This window comes from Lepidochelys kempii, chromosome 9, assembly GCF_965140265.1.
Source record: "Lepidochelys kempii isolate rLepKem1 chromosome 9, rLepKem1.hap2, whole genome shotgun sequence".
Lineage (NCBI taxonomy): Eukaryota > Metazoa > Chordata > Testudines > Cheloniidae > Lepidochelys > Lepidochelys kempii.
In genome coordinates, this window is record NC_133264.1 from 32552912 (window position 1) to 32568494 (window position 15583).

Consider the following 15583-nt stretch of genomic DNA (forward strand, 5'->3'; position numbering starts at 1 on the left):
ATGGCTAAAGGTTACAACTTTATTTTAATCCACAATGGTTAAATACCTGTGGTTTTTAACATAATTTTAGGTAATGCTTACAGCTTAATGCTTTAAGGGGGCCCAGGTTTTACCACACAGCTACAACTGTAGTCTACTGGCTGGAAGCTAGTTGAACTGACATCCACCAGATTACCCACCTGTGTCACCTGCCAGGTTATTTGGGATCTCTTGGTTGGGGACACTCCTTTCTCCTCTCTCCTGTTAATGTTCTCTTGTAATTTGCAGGACGTGAAGATGATTCCTATTGCTCCCAGTTTTCCTTATACTGATGTTACCCCTAAATTATCCAAATAGCTAATCCCCGGGTTTTCCCCTTAAGGGGATTGCAACTAGACTAAACTGCAAGATTTTGCCAGCACTTCACTTGGCTGCTCTCCCCAAACTCAAGAATTCTTAGAGCTAGGCTCAGGTTAAACAAGTCTGAACTGATTTCTGATAAATGCAGAATGAAAGAACCTGGAGCAGCTGAATATAATGTTCTCTAGTGGCCCAGGACCTTTCCACATGTTCAAATAATCATCACCTGGTTAACATTCTTTCTGACTTTGTTCTTGACACCCTGTCAAACACTGCAGGGAAGAAGTTTACACCAGGATGCATGGCCCTTGGGGACAGATGTATTTAATTTTCCATTCAGATGGTGGAGTTAACTGTTAGTTTCCCAGTGACATCTCACAGTGGTGATCTGGAACCTCAGTTGAGTGCCTTGTTACTGTTGTTCAGTTCCTCTCTCCTTCCATGCTCAGAAAATACTTGAGATAATATAGTTCTTGGATGATACTTTCTGGAAAAGGAGCACAAAGGTATTTTAATATGAACTTGTGTTATGTTTGAGTTAGTATGCAGTCTGGATAAATAGTTTAAAGTGGTTTGAAACCCACTTCTTGGTGGCCTAGACCTGTGTCACTAGTCCCTGCCAATGGCACTGAGGTAGCTGTCACTCTTATACATGATTGGGTGCCAAATTCTTCTGGGGGATGAGGACCCTGGAAAAGTTAATGCTTTGCAGAATACCATTCTTTTAAATTGATGTCTCAAAGGATTGCCATTGGCGTACATAAATAAAATCCCTCCAGTTTTTTTCAGGTGAAGGTGTGGAATTGGAAGTAACCTTTTTGGTCTGTCTATGAGCCGGAGTCTGTGTTCAGACCCAATACTCCATCTTTTTCATTTGCTCTAAACAGGGCCGTCCCTAGGGTACCGCAAATCGGGGCCACTGCCCTGGCCCCGCACTTTGGGGGGCCCCGCGTGCGGGGAGGTGAAGTGGGAGGCGAGCAGACTGAGGAGGAGCCCGCCTACCAGAACCTCCCCCTCCCCCAGTTCTCCTGCCTGCTGGCGGGAGCCACTGATCAGCGCATTTCCCTCCCTCCCTGTGCCTACCGCCTGCTGCATATCAGATCAGTTTTGCAGCGTCAGGAGGCGCCTGGGCGGGAGGGAGGAAGGAGCAAGGGTGTGTCACGCTCGGGGGAGGGGTGGAAAGAAGCACAGCGGGGGTAGGGTCTGGGGGGAAGCGCGCGTGCACACACATTTCCCCTACCCCCCCGCCCCCCCCCCCCCCCGCAGATAGGCGCTGAGTTTCTAATGTGCTGGGCCTGGCCAGCCCTGGCTCTAAAACCCTTGCAAGTTTCAATATATGTGCAACTTTGTTGCCTTTCCCAGAGCAAGGTGGGCAATTAAAACTGTAGTTGCTCCTTTGGCAGTGATCAATTACAGTGTAATTCTGTTAGTTTTCAGACATGTCACCTGTTCCAATCTTGATGCGCTTGCCATGGTCCTGGTGTCTTCATATTCCTCTCCATGAAACCTTGCAAATTTAGTGTATTTCAGTCTTCAGGCTCTTTGCTTTTGAATTTAGCCAATGTATTATATTAAATTGTATGCTCTTTTGGGTTGAACCTTGTCCATTACGTGCTTGTAAAGTGCTGTGTTCATGTTAGGAACATTTATTTATAGATATTCTATAACCCCATCTATCTATTGGGTCATCCTAAGAACTGTTATAGAATATAATAACTACTTTCCCTTGCAGCCAAAATAACAGAAAGGAAGCTGCTCATATCCTTGCATCAAATGCCTTGCAAAAGAGGCTGTTTACATGCACTTGTATTCTACAGCAGTGTTTCTCAACTTTTTTGATACCAGGGCCCAGCTTACTGCCTTCCTAAACTGTCAGGGAAATCTCAGGGACTGGTGCCAGTCCATGGACTTGTCATTGAGAAACACCGTTCAACAGAATACATCCGTTGTCTCAAGCAGGATATTATAAAAAGCAACAGAAGGGAAACAGCACTAGCAGCTAAATATTAAAATTGTGCTTTAGGAATATTAAAGGTGACCTCTTCAGCAGGAAAAAGTTGGTCATGTGCCTTTTTTTTTTCATTTTTGATGCTTTATGAAGTATAAAGACGACCAGAAATCTTTTTTATTTTTTTTTTAATTTTTAACTTTAGAGTACATTCAAGTAGTGGGTAGTCTGAAAGACTGACTAGGGAGCTAGTGAAATGGAGACTTCACAAGAGCCAAGTGTGACAGTTGAACTATTAACAGGAAAATAGAATGTCAGACCACGTAAAACTTTTTTTATTAATGCATATTTAACTTCAGTGACTAACAAAAGCTTCCTTAATTCAAAATGTTGCATAAAGATTCAGCAAACTCATCCCCTAAAAAAGAGGAAATCCCAATAAAAAAACAAAACCAAACAAAAACACCTTTGCAGGTTAAACTCTTTTGGTTATTGACATTCCCAAAAGAAAAGAACATTCCTTGCCAAGTTCACATATAGCTCTTCTACCAAGTATCAATGGCATTAACTGGGGCTAGGTTCAGTAATATGTCTGGGGGATTCTTTCAAAATAAACAAATCTTATGGTTTGAATCCTTATCTAAACCTTTATCCACTCCCAGATTTTGGAAATTTAAAAGTCTCTAAATATGCTGGTTATTTTTTCCAATTATTTCTTCCCCACTTGCAACCATGTGGGAGTCCTCTGTAGTATGGAAGAGATTAGTTTTTAATTGGGGAATATAATATCAAAATGATCATAATTATGAAGTAAGAGGAAGGCTCATCATACTGTTTTCACCATTGCTGGGCTGCTTTGGTTTGTTCTGTCCACTCTTGTCACATGGGGGTTTATGAAAGGCATAACTGTAAACTGAGGATGGGGGCATCTCAGTATTGAGTTTGACACAAGGAGAAATAGAAAGTCCCTTCCTATGGTAGGGAGAGTGAAATAGAGGCATTCTCTCAGGAAGCACTTGCAGTAGGAAGAGAAGTGAGGTGCTCAGCTGCATAAGGCTTCATACCTATCTTTGGAAAAAAGCCAGATGAGCAATATATGGGTGAGTCCATATGACTGCCCTTTCCTCTAGAACATGGGTGGGCAAACTTTTTGGCCTGAGGGCCATATCGGGGTGCGAAACTGTTTGGAGGGCCAGGTAGGGAAGGCTGTGCCTCCCCAAACAGCCTGGCCCCCTCCCACTTCCCACCCCCTGACTGCCCCCCTCAGAACCTCCGACCCATCCAAACCCCCCTGCTCCTTGTCCCCTGACCGCCCTCCCCCCCCGGGACACCACCCTCATCTAACCCCCATGCTCCCTGTCCCCTGACTGCCCCCCACAACCCTTAGCCTCACCCCCACCCCCTGACAGGCCCCCAGGACTCCCACACCCTATCAACCCCCCGTCCTCTGACTGCCCTCCCCGAACCTCCACCCCACCCAACCGCCCCCTGCTCCCTGTCCCCTAACTACCTCCCCAGACTCCCTACCCCTTATCCAACCTCACCCCCGCCCGTTACCATGCTGCTCAGAGCAGCAGGAGCTTGCAGCCCCGCTGCCCAGACAGAGCCAGCCATGCTGCCCGCACGGTGGCGTGGCTGTGGGCAAGGGGGGATGGGCTGGGGGCTAGCATCCCCGGCCAGGAGCTCAGGGGCAGGCAGGATGGTCCCACGGGCCATAGTTTTCCCACCTCTGCTCTAGAAACAGCATTCAGTTATGTCTACAGTGTCTTCCAGGAGAAGTGCAGACACAGATGAAATATAGTGCAAGTGGGTTTGATACCTGGCTGGGTTTTGTGCTGCCTTGCTGGTTGCTAGTGAAAAGACTTAATATGCTAGGGCTGTGGTTTGTTTTTTTGTTTTGTTTTTTTGCCCTCTCCCTACTCCCAAACCTGGAGGGTGAAGGGGGAGGAAATGTCCCTGTCCCTCTTAATAATCAGGCGTCACTTGGACCACTCGGTTGCTTTCTCTTCCTTCTTGGCATGCTGCAGGGTTGGCTGGACTGTTCAGTGGTTCTCAAACTTTTGTATTGGTGACCCTTTCACACAGCAAGCCTCTGAGTGCATCCCCCCTTCTAAATTAAAAAGACTTTTAAAATATATATTTAACACTATTATAAATGCTGGAGATGAAGCGGGCTTTGGGGGTGGAGGCTGACAGCTCACGACCCCCCCTCATAATAACCTCCCGACCCCCTGAGTTTGAGAACCCCTGGTTCTAGCTGCTGTTTGAGAACCCCTGGTTCTAGCTGCTGTCTCAGCAGGAGGAAGAGGGCAGGTGGGTTTTGTTGTGAGGTTGCCTTCCCTTCCAGCTGCTTGTGCATTTGACAGGGGCCCAGAGCAATCTCCTTCCCTGGCTGGACAAGAACTTAGAGCACAGCAAGCGGTGGGGAAGGTAAGAAGCCTTTAACCGCCCCCTGTCTCCTGCCTGTGGGGGGGGGGGGGTGCAGGTTGGTGGTGGTGGTGCCTGAGGGGTATAGAGGAGAACTAGGGTTTCTATGTGCAACAGTAATACAAATACTTTTCCGCAAGTCAACAGAAACCTGACTGATAGCATGGCTGGTTCCTTGTTTTCAGCTGCGGAAAGAAGCAGTAATAAATGGTTTAGAGGGAACCTTAACTTTGGATCTTGTGCTATATAAACTATGCTTTCTCTCAGATGTGCTAACTTTGGCAAAGAAAGTTTCACAATTTTAGAAACACATATTTTGTTCTGTATTTTGCTTTGCTGAGATGTACTGTGGGAATCTTTATTTAACCTTGAAATTGAGGGAGATTTCCACATCTGAGCCATTCTTTTTAGGTGACAGATCTGAGGAACCGTCCCAGACTGAGGTGTTAATAGAGGAGGTTTTGGAGCAAATGTTACACATTAAACAGATATAAGTCATCAGGACCAGATGGTATTCAACCAAGAGTTCTGTCAGAACTACTAATTGTGCAGTGTAATTTATCATGTAAATCAGTTTCTGTACTGGAGGATAGAAAATGTGATACTTTTTTTAAAAAAAAAAAAAAAAAAAAAAAAAGGATCCAGAGGCGATCGTGGCAATTACAAGCTGGTGAGTCTAACTTCAGTACCAGTCAAATTAGTTGAAACTATAGTAAAGAACAGAATTATCAGACACATAGATGAACATGCTTTGTTGGGGAAGAGTCAAGACATTGGTCTGACCCAATATGGCCGTTCTTACGCAATTTTTTGATTACTTTTTAACATTGTGAATCTGAAGACTTTAAATTTAGCAGGTGAGTAATATAAGGTGCTTATAAAAGTGATCCCTAAGCACTTGAGTCCGCAAAATTGACCTGTTGGTTGCATAGTAGAAAATAATTACAAAGCTGATCATATTTTAAGACTTCTAAAATGTTTTGTTCAGATTGGTGTAACTTCCACAAATGGAGACCTGAAAGGATTTATAGATCAGAACCGGAGTCCATCAAAAGGTAAGAGAAGTTGAATTTGTCTGTTCAAAAAATAAACTCGTTGTAAGGCTGCCTTCTCTCCAGACTTTAGCCATTTAAAATCTTCCCCTAAATTGTTGGTATGCCCACTATATGTGGTTGATTTAACTTTTTGGGCCCAACTTAAAATATTAAAGCTTAAAGTATTAGATACCTCTGTATCTGTGAATGCTATATTGTAGATCCACAACAGTGACTCTAGTGTTAAGGCTTTAAGATGACAAGCCAAATCAGACTTATAATAAAAGCTATCAGAATATTAAATTACTCACTTTTTTTATGGGGGTGTGGAATGTGTGAATACGCCATCTTCTTACCTCTACCCTCAGTCTCCATGTTGCAGGGATTCTTCTGACTAAGGGAAAGATGGACTGAGCTTCTCCCAGAGTTAATCTATGCCACTGAGGGAGGATGAGTTTGTGATAAGGTACTAGACTGGGATTCAGAGGATCTGGATTTAGTTCCCAGCTCTGCCACAGACTTTGTGTCTCCATGGGCAAATTACTTAATATCTGTGCCTCATAGCAGTTGTAATATTGGATCAGACCCATGTTTACAGCAGTGACCAGTAGTAGATGTTTCAGAATAATTATATCATATTCTATGTAAGTTTTTACTGGTCTCATCACCATAGTATGTGAGCATCATCCTCTAATGTATTAAGGAGAGGCAGATGTGTGAAAACTTGCCCCCATGAAGGTGTAGTCCTATTCCCTCATTTATAGATTGGCTTAAACTGAGAAGTATGGGGTTTTAGATTGCCATCAAAATGTAACAGGAATATCCAGAGATAATAGTATCCATATAAATGTCCAAACCCTCTCTGATTCTTTAGGTTTTGGTCTCAGTAACATCCTGTGGCATGAGCTCCACAATCTAATTATGTATTGTGTGCTCCTCAGTTCTCCATATATAAATTGGGGACTGTAATATATCTTTTGTCTTGATTATTTAGATAATCCTTCACTGTATTTGTAGAGCATGTAGCACAATGGGAACCCAGGCTTTATTCGGGCTTCTAGATGCTACTGTAATACAAATAGTAAATAGTAATTGTGACAAACGTGGAACTGCTCTGTAATTTATAAATATTATAATGTTTTACTGTATAAATATATTGGTTTAGTTCAATAGTGGGTTATAAGCAAGAAGAAAATAATAGCTCAAGATAAGACTCTCCTTGGCAAACATTTGAGGCTTGTTATGGGCCATTGGCTCTGAGGAGTCTGGCTCAATCTCCTGCTATGCCCTACTGAACTGATTCTGACAAACAGGGCAAAAGTGTGAGAACTAACAAGAACCAAAGGAACTCTGGCTGGATCATAAGGGTTTTTCTCTCTAGAGGAGGCAGTTTCTGGGTAGCTGTTCCAGAAAAACAAATTTAAACTCAGACCCCCTGCTGGGGCATCTGCAGAAGGTAGGCCTACCTAGGTTGTCATGGGATGGTAAGCTTAGGTCAATGATCCCCAAACTTTTTACCTCCCGCCCCCCTTTACTGCTGAGGTTGGGGCTGCGGCCGGGCTGGGTGCTGATGCACATATCATTGGCGTTAATGTTGGTGGGGAGATTTGTTTGCTAAATGTTTTTGCATTGTCAGCTGTCAAAAACTTTCCTCTTTATTAGGATTCTCTTTGAGGCCTTGAGGTTGATTTGGATTGTTGTTTTGGAGTTTCACTTTGTTTTAAAACTCAAAAGAAGGATGTTTTGCTCAAAGGTTAACAAAGTGGGTTTTTAATCATAATCTTTTGTATTAATCAAAATTCAGGAAAACTTTTCTGATCATGGTTATTGGTGAAATAATAAGTAAGTGATGAAAGAGACCTATTTATATTGTTCCTTTCATCCCAAATGTTTCTCTCTCTCTCTCAAAATCTGCATTCCACTTAAGCAGCTAGTACACGTTCTCTCTTTAGAGGTTCATGAAAACACAGAGGAAGAATGTCTAGATCCAGTGCCTAGGAGAATGAGTATATCATAGTAAAAATATTTTCTGTATTTTTAGATGAGTAACTTTTTTCTTTTTATTTCCCCCCGTGTCTTCGTGTTTTTGAATATCTCTTTCACTAAAAGAACACCTAACACATAGGTTAAATTTTTTCTAAACCATTATAAAATTCAAACAAGGTAGTTTTCTCTTGGTAGACTGATCTCAAAAACAGAACTCAGACATAAACCTAATTCCAGTAAGTTTACAAAACTAATTTATTGATTAGATATAGAAATGGGAAGTTTTTTGTAGGCCAAAAAGTTGATATTTTTAAGTTTAAGAACAAGAGGATAGCAGAGGGAGTTTATAGGAGGATGAAAGGATAAAATCAGCATGGTTAGGAAAGGCTGCATCACTAGTGCCATCATTTGTCCTGGCTTCTCTACCTGCACTTGTGTCCAGAAAAAGAACCAACCATGGATTCATCTACCCAGGTCCTGGTGTGGATTTGCAGAGATTGTGGCCTGCATTTCCCAATCTTAGAAAGCCAGGCGAGGCAGACCATCCTGTGTGAGAGGTGGAAGCAGATGGGAGAGCTACAGGAAGAGGTGGCTAGGCTGAGGAGCATCCACACATGCAGGGAACTCATTGAAAACCTGCATATGGAGACCTCCAAGGTGGAAGAAGTAATCCAGCTGGCGAGGACTGCAGTACCACCACCAGGGGAGGACGAAAACTACTCTTTCATAGGAAGGAAACTGGCTTCTGGTAACTTCTGGTAGTGGGCAGTGCTCCATCCTTGCTCCCTATGCACCATCCATAGAGAGAAACTGGTATGCTGCCCTGACAATGAAGGATGAGAAATCTCCCTTAAAGGAGAAGGAGGAGAAGAAGCCAATACCCCCAACGCTGGGAGGATTGCAGCCACCACTCTCAAGAGTAAACAAAGGGTGATGGTGGTCAGGGATCCCCTTTGAAGGGGGACAGATGCGTCAATCTGCTGGGCTGACCTGGCATCCTGGGATGTGTGCTGCCTGCCAGGGGCCCATATCCGAGGTGTTATGGAAGGATTGCCGAGGATCATCAGGCCTTTTGACTATTTCCCCATGCTGCTTATCCATATGGGTACTAATGATACTGCAAGGTGAGCAGATCAGAAGTGGGTACAGGGCTCTGGGAGTGAGGGTGAAAGAGTTGGGGACGCAGAAGGTGTTCTCATCAATCCTTCCCATCAAGGGTTGGGGCCCAGGCAGAGACAAACACATTCTGAAGGTAAATGCATGACTGCATGGATGGTTTTTCCAGGAGGGTTTTGGCTTTCTTGACCTTGACTGGGGGATGGTATTCTGAGAAGGACTGCTGAGCAGAGGCTCTGCCTATCAAGGATGGGGAAGAGTATCTTTAGATACAGACTGGCTAACTTAATGAGAGAGGCTTTAAACTAGGTTTGATGGGGGCAGGAGACAAAAGCCCACAGGTAAATGCAAAACATGGAGACCTGGGTGAAGGGTCAGAATTTGGGGGCGAGGGAACAGGAGCAATCACAGCAAAGACAAAAGGGAATATAGAGGGGAAATTTAATTAACGTCTTAGATGTCTATATAGTAATGCAAGAAGTATGGGAAATAAACTGGAACTAGAAATACTAGTGAATAATCACAATTACAACAATTGACTTCACAGAAACTTGGCAGGATAATTCACGTGACTGGAATGTTGATACAGAAGGGTGTAGCTTTGTCAGGAAGAGACAGGCAGGGAAAAAAGGGAGGAGGTGTTGCCTTGTATATCAAAGATGTATATGTTTATACCAAGGTTTAGATAGAACAGGCAGGGCTGAAAGTCTCTGGGTAAGAATAAAAGGGATAAAAAATGGTTGCTGTCAAGGTAAGGGTCTACTATAGACCATCTAACCAGGATGAAGAGGTGGATGTAGTGTTTTTTTTTTTTTTTTTTTAAACAACTAACAGTCATCCAAAACACAGGACTTGATAGTGATGAGGGACTTCACTCCCCAGACATCTGTTGAGGGGGAATAGTACAGCAGAGCACAGATTATCCAATAATTTTGCAGGACTGATGGTCAGGATCCCCTGGGAGGCTAACATGAGGGGGCAAGGAGGTTAGGAGATCTGGCTGTATTTTAAAGAAACCTTATTGAGGGCACAGGAACAAACCATCCCGAAGTACAGAAAGAATAACAAATATGGCAGGTGACCAGCTTGGCTTAACAGGAAAATCTTCTGTGAGTTTAAACTCAAAAAGGAAGTTTATAAGAAGTGGAAATTTGGACAGATGACTAGGGAGGAGTATAAAAATATTGCTAGAGCATGCAGGGATGTAATCTGGAAGCTCAAGGCAAAACTGGAGTTGCAGCTAGCAAGGGAAGTGAAGGGTAACAAGAATGGTTTCTACAGGTATGTTAGCAACAAGAAGATGATCAGGGAAAGTGTGGGACCCTTACTGAATGGGGGAGGCAACGTAGTGACAGATGATGCGGAAAAAGCTGAAGGACTTAGTGCTTTTTTTTCCACAGACAAAGGCATCTCCCAGACTGCTGCACTGAGCAACACAGCATGGGGAGTAGGTGAGAAGCCCTTAGTGGTGAAAGAACAGGTTAAGGACTATTTAGAAAAGCTGGGCATGCACAAGTCCCTGGGTCCAGATCTAATGCATCCAAGGGTGCTGAGGGAGTTGGCTGATGTGATTGCAGAGCCATTGGCCATTATCTTTGAAAATTTGTGGCGATCAGAGGAGGTCCTGGATGATTAGAAAAAGGCAAATATAGTGCCCATATTTAAAAAAGGGAAGAAAGAACCCGGGGAACTACAGACTGGTCATCCTCACTTCAGTCCCCGGCAAAATCATGGAGCAGGTTCTCAAAGAATCCATTTTGAAGCACTTGGAGGAGAGGAAGGTGATCAGGAACAGTCCACGTGGATTCACCAAGGGCAAGTCATGCCTGACCAACCTGATTGTCTTCTGTGATGAGATAACTGGCTCTGTGGATAGGGGAAAACAGTGGATGTGATATATCTTGACTGTAGCAAAGCTTTTGATACGGTCTCCCACAGTATTCTTGCCAGCAAGTTTAATAAGTATGGATTGGATGAATGAACTATAAGGTGTATAGAAAGCTTGCTAGATTGTCGGGCTCAATGGATAGTGATCAACGGCTCGATATCTAGTTGGCAGCTGGTATCAAGTGGAGTGTCCCAGGGGTTGGTCCTGGGGCCGGTTTTATTCAACATCTTTATTAATGATCTGGGGGATGGGATTAATTGCACCCTCAGCAAGTTCGCAGATGACAGTAAGCTGGGGGAGTGGTAGATACGATGGAGGGTAGAGATAAGGTCCAGCGTGACCTAGACAAATTGGAGGATTGGGCCAAAAGAAATCTGATAAGGCTCAACAAGGACAAGTGCAGAGTTCTGCACTTAGGAAGGAAGAATCCCATGCATCAGTACATGCTGGGGACCGACTGGCTTCGCAGCAGTTCTGCAGAAAAGGACCTGGGGATTACAATGGACAAGAAGCTGGATGAGAGTCAGCAGTGTGCCCTTGTTGCCAAGAAGACCAATGGCATATTGGCTGTATTAGTAGGAGCATTGCCAGCAGATCAAGGGAAGTGATTATCCCCCTGTCGTCGGCACTGGTGAGGTCACACCTGGAGTATTGTGTCCAGTTTTGGTCCCCACACTTACAGAAGGGATGTGGACAAATTGGAGAGAGTCCAGCTGAGGGCAACGAAAATGATTAGGGGGCAGGGGCACATGACTTATGAGGAGAGGCTGAGGGAACTGGGCTTATTTAGTCTGCAAAAGAGAAGAGTGAGGGTGGATTTGATCGCAGCCTTCAATTACCTTGTTGCCAGCACAGAGTGCCCGAGGCAAGCAACAGCTGGGTTCGTTGCCCCATGTCCATCGCGCCAATGACGACAACGGGGTGGAGAAGCAGAGAGATTTATTTGAAGCTTCAAATAGGGCGCAGGGAGACTGAGCTGTCTTAAATCCTGCAGCAGCGCATGCAGATTTTAGTATATATTTTTGCTTATTTTATTATATAAGCTTATGCAATTAATTATTTGTTGCTCCGTACAATACCATAGCCAATCAGCTAAAGCAGCCAGTTGTGTTTTTCCTGAGTAGCGTTGCCCGAGCCTTGCCTTATTTGAGTCTATTTGTTACTGGTTTTTGCTAAACATTTTTGCCTTATTTATTTGTTTCCCAGGTCGAATCTGGCCTTGGCTGGCGAGCCATGTGCAAACCTGTCTGTTTGTGTGCTAGCTTCTTCATAGTTATGCAGGGTCACAGAAAGTTGAAGGAGCAAAGGGGCCTTAGTTTATCTGGGCCTAGAGCAAGAGGGCTTCGACCCTTGTGGTCTTCCACCCTCCCGAGTTACCTAGTGTAGTGCCCAGTGTCACCAACAACTCCCTCCTTTGAGAATACTTAATAAGCTTGCAACTGAGTTTTTTTTATATTTTTTGGTTAATAAGTGATTAAGTGCTGAGGAGTTAGAATTTTTAACAAGAGGATATAATGGGGTTTTTGTGGAGCGGGAGGCACATATTTTGTATATAAGTGCTTTACAACAGGCAAGCAAGAGGAGAATGATAATATGCAACACAGCACCTGTGACCAGGAGACGAACAATGCCTTCCCCCAGGTCGGGCAGCTATCCCCAGAGTGAGTCAAAGATAGTGGGCACTCTTCCTTGGGCTTTTTATTGGTTAAAATAAAACCTGTTTGGCTGACAGGTTGTGCTTGTTAATATTTTGTGAATTTTTTGGGACATACGTACAGCATTTATTTTTAATTAGGGCACACACTTTGCCCTGTGCAGCCAAAAGGTAATCTAGGGCTTGGCAGTTTTGCAGGGACAACGACTGGAGTTAATAAAGTTTTGTGTTGAGGCTTCTTTTTATGGCCAAGGTATTATTGGCGAACTTGGTGAGGAATACAGAGAGCTGGCGATAGAGCTTGGCCAGTTTACCCACTTTATATGCTGGGAGAAGGATTATACCAAATCTATTTTTTTTTATTAATGGGTTTGTGGGTGGCATACAGGGACCGCTGGTGCCGGCCCGATGGGAGGTGGGCCATGACCCGAAGGGGAGGCGTAAGATACCCCAAATAACAGCTTCCGTGCCAGTAGTGGGGTAGCCATTTATAGGCTGAGTTACCACAGACATAAAAGGACTGTTCATTGGCTACCTTGCCATTGTGGCCCAATTTGTTGCCTGTGGCTTCTAAGGGGGTGTAATATTGAAGCCCTTTGCCTGTGTCTTGGCCAGCACTATTACGCAGAGGAATAGTGGTATTTGCGGACGGGAACAAATAATACTGAAAGATGCTATTACCAGCAAACCAGGTATGGTTAGCAGCGGCTTTTTGGCGATAACAAAGGAGGCCCATGGGGACGGAGCGTAGCTGGATGGGTTTGGGGGCATGGGTTGCATTCCAGTAGGGTTTCTAGGGATTAGTGTTGCTGCTAAACTGGCCTTTTTAGCACAGTTTTTTGTTAAGGTGGGCTGTGTTTGCAACCGAGTGGCATTTGCTTTTATTTACCTGTTACAGAGGTCTGACCGGTTGCGGGGGGGGTTGCCCTCCAACGGAAGCTGGCTGTGTGGTAGGGGATCTGGGAACATATCCAGCAGTTGGAAAGATTAAATTCCCCGGCAAAGGCGATTTTTAAGGGCCTTATAGGTATTTACATTTAAATTAACAGGTTTTTAACCATTTTTTTTTTTGAGAGAGATAAATGGGGAATACCAGGCAAATGACACCCACTATGAGGGACCTCATGGTGTATATGCCCTTGTAGCCCCGCTTCTTCCCCCCCCCCGGTGCTTATGTTTTTTTAAACAATAATTTGAGTTCAAGATTGTTGGAGGGTGTTGTGCTGGATGTTCTGCTGGTGGAGGACTAGGCACCACCTTCAGACGAGAGTAATGGATCCAGTTTTTGTGTTCCTTGACCTTTGCCGCTGTGTGGGAAATCAGCAGAACGGTGTGGGGTCCCTTCCACTTTTTTTTGGAGAGGCTTGTTTTTTCAGGTATGCACAAGCACGGAGTCACCTGGCTGCAAGAAGTGGACAGGGTTATTTAAGGGAAGAGGCTGGAAGTCTTTAGTGTACCTGTGGAGAGAAGAGAGAACAGCGGACAGAGAGCACATGTACTGAGATGAAAAAACCACACCCCATGTTTTACTTTTTTGCTAGAACCGGTGTCCCATTTATAGGCCATGCCTTTCAAACATAATTTTAGAGGGACTAAGTTCTAATTTACCCTTCGGGAGAGCGCGGACGCAGAGCAGGACAAGGGGCAGAGCATCGGGCCATTGCAGGGAGGCTTCTTGGCACACTTTTGAGAGGTGTCGCTTAAGGATTTGATTGGTGCGTTGCATTATACCACTGGCCTGCGGTTTCCAGGGTGTATGGAGTTTCCAAGGGATCTGTAAGGCATCTGAGATGTTTTGAACTATTTTTGTTGTGAAGTGCGTCCCATTATTAGATTTCATTTATTGGAGGAGTTTGAAGCGGGGAATAATTTCCCTAACAAACTTGAGGGCTACTGTTTTGGTAGTGCAATTACGACATGGGAAGGCTTCAGGCCATCTGCTGAATCGGTGCATTAAGATAAGTAGATATTTGAACCGTTGAGTTCGGGGAAACTCAGTAAAATCTATTTGCCACACTAGTGCGAGGCCTGGAGTGGGTTCCAGGGTAGCTGGTGTTACTGGATGTCCTGGCCGAGGTTTATTCTTTTGGCAGACTAAACAGTCAGCTTGTATTTGGGTAGCCAGGGGTCGGAGTCCAGAAGTCAAGAAGTATTTTTCCATTAGCTGGCTAAGGGCCTCTTTGCCGGCGTGAGTGGTTTGGTGTAGCTGCTGCAGTACTGGCCGGATCAGGCCCTTTGGTAGGAGGATTTTTTTTTTTTCTGGAAAATGAAGCCATTTTTTTTTTTTTTTTTGAAGACCGAGTTTAACTAGTGGGTTTTTTGTGTGTGTGTGTTTTTTAAGAGTACTGAGGGGTTGAACGCTCCCCCACTGATGGGATAAGGGTATGCATGTGGGCATCCTCAGCTTCTGGTGGAGTCAAGGTGGTGGCATGCTTGGCTTCTCTGTCCGCCCTGGCATTGCCCCTGGCCACGTCTTGATTTTTTCTTTGATGGGCTTTATAGTGCACCACAGCTACTTCTGAGGGGAGTTGTACGGCTTCCAGGAGCTGGAGAATTTGGGGCCCATATTTGACTGGGGAGCCTTGGGCTGTTAGCATTCCCCTTTGCTTTTACAGGCCAGCGTGAGCATGCAGCACCCCAAAAGCATACTTTGAATTGGTGAAAATGTTGACGCGCTTTCCCTTTGAGAGTTCGAGCGCACTGGTCAGGGCTACAAGCTCAGCCAGCTGGGCAGAGGTCCCGGTGGGTAACCTCTCGGCCTCTGTGGTATCATGGAGGGTCACGACAGCATAACCCACCCTCCTTTGCCCCTCTATGACAATGCTGCCATGACATCAGTGCACCACTCATAATTTGCATTTGGGAGCAGCTGATCCTTTAAGTCCTGGCAGCTGGAGTATTGGGCATCTATGATTTCTAAACAGTTGTGTTTTTGTTCCTCTGTTTCTGGCAAGAGGGTGGCTGGGATAAGGGTGGGGCAAGATAGGGTGACTTTGGGGTTCTCTAGCAGCTTAGCCTGATACTGAGCAATCTGAGCCTGGGTGAGCCAGAGCCCACCCTTGATGTATAGCAGGGCTCGGACCATATGGGGGAGTATAGATTTGCATAACCCTTTCCAATGTTAGCTTCTTGGCTTTTTTAAGTACTAGGGCAATAGCTGCGATCGCCTGTAAACATGCTGGCCAACCCTT

General features: G+C 44.8%; 1 protein-coding gene across 5 annotated transcripts in view; it reads left to right on the forward strand.

Moving 5' to 3' along the window:
• Positions 1 to 15583, forward strand: part of TFDP2 (transcription factor Dp-2) — a 156702-nt gene that overhangs the window by 37806 nt on the left and 103313 nt on the right. For 3 of the 5 annotated variants that reach the window (XM_073359795.1, XM_073359794.1, XM_073359796.1), the window contains exons 2-3: positions 4654 to 4717; positions 5703 to 5769. In XM_073359795.1, coding sequence (XP_073215896.1) covers positions 4654 to 4717; positions 5703 to 5769 — 131 coding nt within the window. The remainder of the gene's footprint in view (positions 1 to 4653; positions 4718 to 5702; positions 5770 to 15583) is intronic. The other 2 variants (XM_073359797.1, XM_073359798.1) reach the window with 1 other exon arrangement.